At 37.6% G+C, this 9403-nt stretch overlaps 2 protein-coding genes across 7 annotated transcripts in view; one reads left to right on the plus strand and one right to left on the minus strand.

Moving 5' to 3' along the window:
* The window catches only part of samsn1a (SAM domain, SH3 domain and nuclear localisation signals 1a), a 33741-nt gene that overhangs the window by 3053 nt on the left and 21285 nt on the right, over window positions 1-9403 (minus strand). For 2 of the 3 annotated variants that reach the window (XM_062060008.1, XM_062060007.1), the window contains exons 9-14: window positions 3862-3942; window positions 3594-3725; window positions 3211-3310; window positions 2327-2478; window positions 2023-2244; window positions 148-295 (exon numbers count right to left, since the gene is read on the minus strand). In XM_062060008.1, coding sequence (XP_061915992.1) covers window positions 148-295; window positions 2023-2244; window positions 2327-2478; window positions 3211-3310; window positions 3594-3725; window positions 3862-3942 — 835 coding nt within the window. The remainder of the gene's footprint in view (window positions 1-147; window positions 296-2022; window positions 2245-2326; window positions 2479-3210; window positions 3311-3593; window positions 3726-3861; window positions 3943-9403) is intronic. The other variant, XM_062060009.1, reaches the window with a different exon arrangement.
* LOC133658229 (myb-related protein A-like) overlaps window positions 2341-9403 on the plus strand; it is a 71245-nt gene continuing 64182 nt past the window's right edge. For 3 of the 4 annotated variants that reach the window (XR_009827421.1, XR_009827422.1, XR_009827424.1), the window contains exons 1-2: window positions 2341-2779; window positions 4783-4882. The gene's annotated coding sequence lies outside the window, so the exon portion shown is untranslated. Of the gene's footprint in view, window positions 2780-4748; window positions 4883-9403 lie in introns of those variants that run through there. The other variant, XM_062060022.1, reaches the window with a different exon arrangement.

Raw genomic sequence — 9403 nt, forward strand, 5'->3', positions numbered from 1 at the left:
TTTGTCAAACCATCTTTTAAATTTGTTAATTTCTTCTGTTATTATTTGTATTATCTTCTGTGTGTTCTCTCCTGAACTTTTGGCATAAAAAGCCACGATTACACAGGTATTGCATTAAAATGTATCTTGTTTGTGTGTGTTGCTGACCTTCTGTGTAGTGGCACTGGGCGGCAGCCAGCAGCTTGTGTCTGTGCTCGGGGTCGTTAACGTTTAACTCAATCAGGTGTTTCTCCTGCAGGTGCATGAGGTCTTCCACAGTCTGGTAGCCATTGAGCAGCAGCGCCGAGGCATACTCCTGCAAGTAAAAAATGTAGTTAGAAAATATTCAGCGTGGTATTTGCATTATGAGCAATGCTCCAGCAGAGAGTGCTAAGGTGAACCATGGGAAATATGTACTGTATTATATTCCTTCAGAGTGTATTTTAGGGCATTTAACTGGCCAGACTGGCCCAAAAGTTCTGAAAAAAAACCAAACTTGAATTAAAAAGTAAACCAAAACACTACTAGAGGGCTGACATGCACTAACTTTGACTAACTTTTATGTAGCAGGCCCTTGAAAACAATCTAGCGCTCTTACTGCTTATGGAGTCTTTTTCTGCACCCGAACAAAAAATTGATTTGCAAACAAAAACATTTTACAAGTAAACAAAAATGGATTGCATCCAAAAATAAACAAACAAAGAAAATCCATCCATCCATCTTCTTCTTCCGCTTTAACAACAAAATATAAAAAATAAAACAAAATCAAAATAAATACATTTTCAAACAAAAAAAGGTTTTGGTTGCGAATATTTTTTGGGGTTTCAACTCAACTTCCATCTTGTAGGCACAGCCTCTGAACAAAATTGTAGTTGAGTCTAACCAAAAATAATTTGTAACCAAAAAAAAAACATTTCCAACAAAAAATAAACAATTTATAAACAAAAACTTTAATGTAACAAAACCTAGCCCGACAATTTTTTTTGCAACCAAAACCAATATTTGTAACAAAAAAATATTTGCAACCCAAAACATTTTTGCAAACAAAAATACATATTTGCAACCCAACACTTTAGAAAATGTAATATTTTTATATTTCAAATTAATTTTCTTGTTTGCAAATATATATTTTTTGGTTGAAAATTAAAAAAAATATTTGGTTGTATAATAAGACACACAATTCTGTCCATAGTTATATAGACAAGGCTGCTTTTTCAGAATTTACAAACGCTGACAAAATTAATAGAAAAAAATCAAAAGTCCACTGCAAGGACACTGTTTCTCAGGAATATATGTAATAAAAAATAATAGGATAGGATAGATGTTATTCATCCCACAACGGGGAAATTATGTGATTGCAGTGCAGATACAAAAAGAAAAGTAAAAAACACATTAAAATAAACAAAAAGGGAAATAATGAAGAAGATAAAGGGCCTAAAAGACATTAAAAGAGCACAAAGGTGCTTTCTGGAAATGTGGCCACCTAAACAATTTTGTTGAATAGCCCTGGGGTATTTACTCAAACAACATTGCATGGAGGTCATTTTGGGAATAATGTTAAACAATATTACCATGTGAGTGTTAAATATAATAAAAAAACAAATGTGAGTGTGAATGTTATCTGTCTATCTGTGTTGGCCCTGCGATGAGGTGGCGACTTGTCCGGGGTGTACCATGCCTTCCAACCGAATGCAGCTGAGATATGCTTCAGCACCCCCCGCGACCCCGTAAGGGACAAGCGGTAGAAAATGGATGAATGGATGGACTATTTATTCATAGATTCAAGAAATACAACGAGATGTGTCGTTCCCCAGAACCTAAATATGAGAAAAAATCCCATGACAAAGTCTAAGTCATGTCAAACACTAATCACCTACCAAGAATAATGTGAAAACATCTTGAATATCTGTTTGTTTAAAATATACTGCAAAACACACTAATTGTTAACATGTCTCGGTAGGTGCTGCTGTTTTGAGTAGTGATACAAAGGGGACCCCCACACTGTGTGGCATGAAAAAACATCAACAAATCATCTCAACACACCTCCAGATTCAGTCGCTCGAGCAGCTCCAGCAGCGTTTTCGGTCGAGGTCTTTTGCACAGTTTCTGTTGTCGAATCTTGGGAGATTGGTCTTCTTCGTCCTTCTTCTCCTCCTCCACCAGAACGTCCACGTAGATGAACTTGAAGTTCCCCACCTTGTTGTTGAGCAGCCCCGTCCAGATGCCCATCGGAGGCTTGCTGATGATGTTGATGATGTCACCAGCCTGATTGTAGCAAAACACACAAATAAATCATGAATTGAACTTTCAAATCAGACTTGAGGTGGCAGTTTTCCAGGTGTCTAACCTTTAGTTTAAGCGAGTCAGTGTCGTAAGGGCTGGGGAAAAAGTCTGTGTGGACACGAGCTCTGCCGCAGAACTGACCCTGGTAGGAACCTTCCTCCTCCAGCCTCAGACTGTCCCTCTGTCCAGAACCATTGGACTCACTGGTGACACCACCTGAACCCACAAGCACAAAGTAGTTTAATTATAGATTCTTTATTTTACCAAAAAATAATAATACTTGAGAACTTGTATTTAATAGAATATAAACACTGTGTAAATAATTTTCTTCTTAAAATTACTACAGATGTATTTTTAAATGATGTAACACCTATGCCAGGCCACAAGTTGGCGATACTACTTTACAAATACATCATCACACGCACAAACGCCTTCCTCTCCTTGGCTCTACTGTGACCGACGTTCTTCGGCAATGTTTGTTTGACTTTGGCATGAATTGAAGACAATGAATACTTTGGTAAGTAATGTAAACTCACCTGAACTGTAGCGGTTTAGAAAAGGCACATTTTGTTAGAAAGGCGATTTTAATCACTCTACGGCGGTATGTTCCGCCATATTTGTTTACTTCTGACGCCTTTACGCATGCGCACGAACACATTTATTGGAACCGGTCAAATCCAACCGATACTGTCGTGGGAAAACCCACGTTTATTTGACATGAATAAATATTTTGGTAATTAATACAACTAAATCAGAAACAGAGCTGGCGTCAAAGTGTCAATTTGACTGGAAAAGTTATAAGTAAGCCCTCTTCCACGCTGCGGATGTGACAAACTCGCGCATGCGCATAATAAAGTGAATGCTAGTCAAATCACAAATGTATCAGTTTTTAGGTAAAACGTCTTAAATAATGTGTTTTTGTACAACATGTGAAATATATTTGCTTACTAGATGAGCTTTGGGCACTGTAAAGACTCTCCAATGAGTTGCTGGTCCTTGCAGAGTTTTTTTCAGCTGCAGGTCCAGTCTCTGTCTCTATATCATCACCCTGTCAGAAGGAAACAATTGACAAAACACACATTTACTAATTGAAAACGCTGTAGTGATTACATTTCCTCTGGAAAGCATGTTTAAAAAATGACAATTACATGTCAGTGTGTATGTGAGGATGTGCTAGTATGTTTATGCAAGTTGTGAAAGAAAAGGGCAACAAATAGTGTATGTGGCTACTGTTTAGGTTTTAATGTTGATATTTTTTTTCTTTGCTATTCTTTAAATTAACCTTTCAATTGGTAGTTGTAAGTGATTATTAATTTTTGATGCAACCTCACCGTCTCCTCTGAGAAGGACTTTACATGCTTTTTGCCCATTCTTCTCATCCGCATGGTCAGTGAAATTGCCTTCATTTTCTTCCCAATTCCAGCTGATTTTTGTGGGTCTGTGCTTTCGCATTCTTCAGGCAGCTGTGAAAAGAAAGTTTGTCATCAATTTCCTCCATATGCGTGCCCAGAATGTTGAAACTACAGCATGATTTGCATAACTTCCTGCTTCGTACTTAGACTGCACGTTAAATGTCATTTTACATTAGGTTACACTAACCAAATTTGTTCCATTTTCCTCTGCTTTAGCTGGAGATGGATTATGTCTGAGGCCTTCAAACCTGCCAAAGCTTGTGGAACGCTGTGGGAGACATTATGTGTTTAATTAAAAAGTCAAACAACATGTAGTATATACCCAGAGACCTGCACTGTATCACACTGGGATAGTGTCCCTAATATTTTGACGCTCTCATGATGCTGATAATGTAACCAAAAGTATAGTATGATGCAGTGCAGGCAAAAAACCACAGTTAGTTATTATTTTTGAACAGGCAGCATTTCTGTTTACCTCGGAGGAGTACATTAAGTAACACACAGTCATGACAAGTATTATGAATTATCTAACACATGAAAACCGTATTGCCATTATGCGCTCATGCGTCCCTTTTTCATTTTTTAATAAAACGTAAAGTCATTATAATCTCCCCCATCATCTGCACAACAGAGCACCAAATAATTATATAAACGAAATAATCCCTGGAAATCCTGGGTTAAATATGAGCCGCATTCTCCTCGATAGTCCTCTGTGGATTGATTGAATGCAACGCCAAAATACACAAACAGTTGGAGGGTATCATTTTAAAGCTTAATTCAGGGATTTTATAATTTTTTTCTCATAAAAACAGGTTTAGCAAGTATTTTTCATATTCTCTTTAAATATTCACATTTTTATATTATACTGTTGAATGTATTACTGCCTACCTTTGGTTTGCTGCTCTTTGTTTTGTCAGACACATTGGAGGCGGCCCTTTGCAACATGTTCCCCTGTTGAGTTGGTCTTTTCTATACTTCTATCTTTATCCTTCCTTTCTTTAAAATGTTTCGTTGTCGATACTGAAGACGCTGAGGGCTGTATGTCCGACAACCCACTTCCTTGCAACACAGGATGTGAAGCAATCGACTTTTGTGTCTGTCGTTGCAGAATCGCTTTTGAAAGGGAGGAGGGGAATCTCGTGCTTTTTGAGGCTTTGACAAAAACATTGTGGACATCACATCCAGGAAGATTGGCGTTGGGGTTTGAGGTACGATGACGCATCACATGCTGTTATGTCAGTGGATAATGGTAATTACCATTACCAAGTGCAAAAATGTATAATATGTAAGGTTTTATTTGATTGTTAGAAGGATTACACTAAAAAATATGCAAATGCCTGTTACGGAAAGAACCAATTCAAGTGTGGTGCAAATCTGGATAAAAATGCACATTAGGAATAGACGGGCAGGAGACCGTCTATTCCTAATGTGCATCAGTCTTCATAAAACATAAAGCAGGTGCTAACTAACTACTGAAATAACTAAAAAGTATTGCTCCATGGTTGTCTTTTTTGTATTTTTTTCATTTCTCTCTATCCTGGAAGGCAAATAGTAGTCCCGTCCATCGACAGTGCACTACTTCAAACACTCCTAACTTAGGAGTGGTTTGAGATAAGAGCTGTCTCTCGGCTAATTGTTGGGCTTTAAGTTGCAAGCGAAAATGTGAGTTACAAGCATCCCTGCCATTTGTTGCGTAGAGAATGTCACAGTGAACCCTGAACGATTGTCCCAAAACATCTGATTTGACCTACTCAGTGGCCTAGTGGTTAGAGTGTCCACCCTGAGATTGGTAGGTTGTGAGTTCAAACCCCGGCCGAGTCATACCAAAGACTAAAAAAATGGGACCCATTACCTCCCTGCTTGGCACTCAGCATCAAGGGTTGGAATTGGGGGTTAAATCACCAAAAATGATTCCCGGGCGCGGCCACCGCTGCTGCCCACTGCTCCCCTCACCTCCCAGGGGGTGAACAAGGGGATGGGTCAAATGCAGAGGACAAATTTCACCACACCTAGTGTGTGTGACAATCATTGGTACTTTAACTTTAAATTTAAAGTTAACTTTAACTTGCTGGCATTTGCATAGAGCTTGCAATCGACATAACTTAAAAGGGAAGAAAGTGAGTGTGAAGGACAGTGCTGAGAGGAAGGGATGATATGAATTGAATGAAATAAATAAATCATCACAAACCTGAGAGAGCACGTTGTTAACCTGGTGAAGCAGTTGGAGCGTATTACTGCGAGTCTGCACTGTACTGAAACAGAATGAGTCCAACCCAGGGCTATTCAACTACATAATGAAGAGGGCCGCAGTTTCACGAGTCCAAGGGCTCAGGGGCCGGACATCGAAATGCGAATGCTTCCGCAGGTTATATTTCTTTGAGACTGCATTTACTTAAGTGCAAAGTAAACACATCGGCTTTCACACTGCACTGTCAAAAAAATAAACATTGTTGAGGATTGAGGATTCTTTTTAATTATTTCCCTTCCTTAGTTTTATTTCTTTACACTTCCTTCATTTAGGTTTGTAAGACTATACATTTAAACATAACAAAATTGTAACCTCCATTGTGTATTTTACATAGATAATGTCCATTGTGTATTTTACAAACAAAATAAAAGGTTTATTGTTAATATATTCACACAATAAACTACAAGTGTTTACACATATAGAAATTACACAACATTCACACACCAAACATTGTATGTGACCTATCACTATAGCGTTGTCGCCCTCTACTGGTAACATTTAGCACTACGTGTATTAAACAAAGCTCGATCATTACTCTCAACTGAGACAAAAAAAAACAACACAACCACAAATACAAAAAACATTACAAAGTCAGCAATTTCAATACAAAACAAACTAAATATCTCAATGCACAAATTATATCAACTTACAAATGTTTGACCAAGTTTCGTGATGAAGATGGCATTTCTACCTTTGTTGCTGCTTGTCTGAATCAATGTGTCCGTTGCATAAAAGGTCCGCCAGAAAACAATCACTCGAGCATTTGCATATTTTGTTCTCCAGGCGTTGTTAAAAGTCAGATTTTTGCAATTTATTTGGATTTTTTTTCCGGAGTTGAATGAGTAATTTTCTTCTACTCAGCCCACTGCTGCTTCACTGTGACACATATGCCTCGCTGTTGGCCCCCCGCGGGGTGGCAGGAGTACTGCATACATGATCAACCCTCGTTTTAACGGTTTCATCAAGCCTATTTGGGCGATGTTTGGTGGGCCAAATAAAAAGCCATGGCGGGGGCCGCCATTTCATTAGGCCTGGTCTAACCCCAATCTAAAATGTTGAAACAATATCTGAACAGTAGACATTTTTCGAAGAAAATATGGAAAAATCTGCTGATGGTGTGTTTGACTGAGAAGCAGCTGGAGGCATATACCGTAAATGCTGTACATTATTTTTACATTAATTCATACAAGTACAGTAGTTGTCAGTAATACATTCTACTGTATTGTTTTTACACAATTTTTATTATCTAAAAGTTTGTTTTTCTTTTTAAAAGGCATGTTACGTGACTGTACTGTTTTGAAAATGTATTTCAATAAATTTCAATGAGAGACCTTGAGTTGAGACACAAGTGTTTTGAGTTAAGAGCTCCGTCACAGAAAAAATTCAACTCATCAGTTGAGGTACGACTGTATTACTAATTTCTTACATCATACAAATGCAAATACAGAACACCATGATTTTGAAAAAATATTAGTTTCTCTCGTTGCTTTTTGAGTGAAAATGAAAATGAAAAAAACTGGTGAGGTCCTGTTGTGAAGTGAAGTGAAGTGAATTATATATATATAGCGCTTTTCTCTAGTGACTCAAAGCGCTTTACATAGTGAAACCCAATATCTAAGTTACATTCAAACCAGTGTGGATGGCACTGGGAGCAGGTGGGTAAAGTGCCTTGCCAAAGGACACAATGGCAGTGACTAGGATGGCGGAAGCGGGAATCGAACCTGGAACCCTCAAGTTGCTGGCACGGCCACTCCACCAACCGAGCTATGCCACCCCAATATATGTGTCTTAATATATGTATATATTATATATATGTATAAATCTCAATATATGCCGTGTTAAGTCTGACTGTGTTATGTACTCCTCATCCTTTTTACACCTTCCTAATGTCCTTCAGCAAGATAGAGTCTGCAGAGAATGGTCCATGTCATTTTAGAAGGGAATATACATTAGAAATTGTTCAGTATTCCTTTGTCTTTTTGATAGCAGTAAGTGAAATTTAGGGGTAAATGATACTCTTCTTAAATTTTTGGGGAAGTGCTAATGCAGGACAAAGGAACATGCTTAAATGGCAACTTTGTTATGTCGAAATCTGTTCCGCTCTATCTCTCGTTATTATTAACATGTTATTTGAGGATTGTAATGACATTATGACACACTGTACTTTTTGTTTTTCAAGAAGAAAAAAAAAGATTTGTAATTGTGTTTGCATTGCAGTGGGGGATTTTCATGACTGGTTGGTAGAAAAAAAGGGAATTCTGAAGACAAAAGCATTTGCCTAATCCCAGAGTTTGCAATCTGTCGCTAACTCTTGTCGATCCAGATTACGGTTTCTCATTTTCAACTTCTGACCCAAAGGGCAGTCGGTTTGGTGCCGATTGAAAATGTGTTCTATATACTGTAGTGAACTTTGAACTTTCCTTTTAAAAGATATTATGTAGGAGTAAACGGGTTTGGTTGTCACACTTTTTCACTAGTGTGAAAAACTCATCATTAAAGCATATTTTTGACAGTCATTCTACATTCGGACCAACCCCAACTGGAATTTTTTCTGGCATCAAGCCTAAAAACAGTGTAACAACGAGTTGGCTAGCTAATAACAATCTAAACTATATATTTCCCTTGACTTTTTTAAGGGAGACATTTGTTTTGTTATAAATTTGTTGTGTAAAAGCCGAGAAGACATACTGAGGAACTGAATATTTGAGATTGAAAAACACAATAAATCCCTAACCTCATTTTAGCCATTTTACGCTGGAGAACACCATTTAGTTGAGTTCTGACCCCAAGTCCGTAAATTTCGATGACACAATTTGATGGACAGCACCCACTGGTGGCGAGATATAGCAAGTGTGACAACCAAACCCTTCTCATCTACTCCACCAATAAGGTTGTGTACTAGGGCAGTGGTTCTCAACCTTTTTTCAGTGATGTACCCCCTGTGAACATTTTTTAAATTCAAGTACCCCCTAATCAGAGCAAAGCATTTTTGGTTGAAAAAAAGAGATAACGAAGTAAAATACAGCACTATGTCATCAGTTTCTGATTTATTAAATTGTATAACAGTGCAAAATATTGCTCATTTGTTGTGGTCTTTCTTGAACTATTTGGAAAAAAAGATATAAAAATAACTAAAAACTTGTTGAAAAATAAACAAGTGATTCAATTATAAATAAAGATTTCTATACATAGAAGTAATCATCAATTTAAAGTGCCCTCTTTGGGGATTGTAATAGAGATCCATCTGGATTCATGAATTTAATTCTAAACATTTCTTCACAAAAAGAAAATCTTTAACATCAATATTTGTGGAACATGTCCACAAAAAATCTAGCTGTCAACACTGAATATTGCATTGTTCCATTTCTTTTCACAGTTCTTTTTGACAGACATTTAAAAAAAATCTCATGAACCCCTTGGCATACCTTCAAGTACCCCCAGGGGTACGCGTACCCCCATTTGAGAACCACTGTACTAGGGT

Source organism: Entelurus aequoreus, linkage group LG10 (assembly GCF_033978785.1).
Source record: "Entelurus aequoreus isolate RoL-2023_Sb linkage group LG10, RoL_Eaeq_v1.1, whole genome shotgun sequence".
Lineage (NCBI taxonomy): Eukaryota > Metazoa > Chordata > Actinopteri > Syngnathiformes > Syngnathidae > Entelurus > Entelurus aequoreus.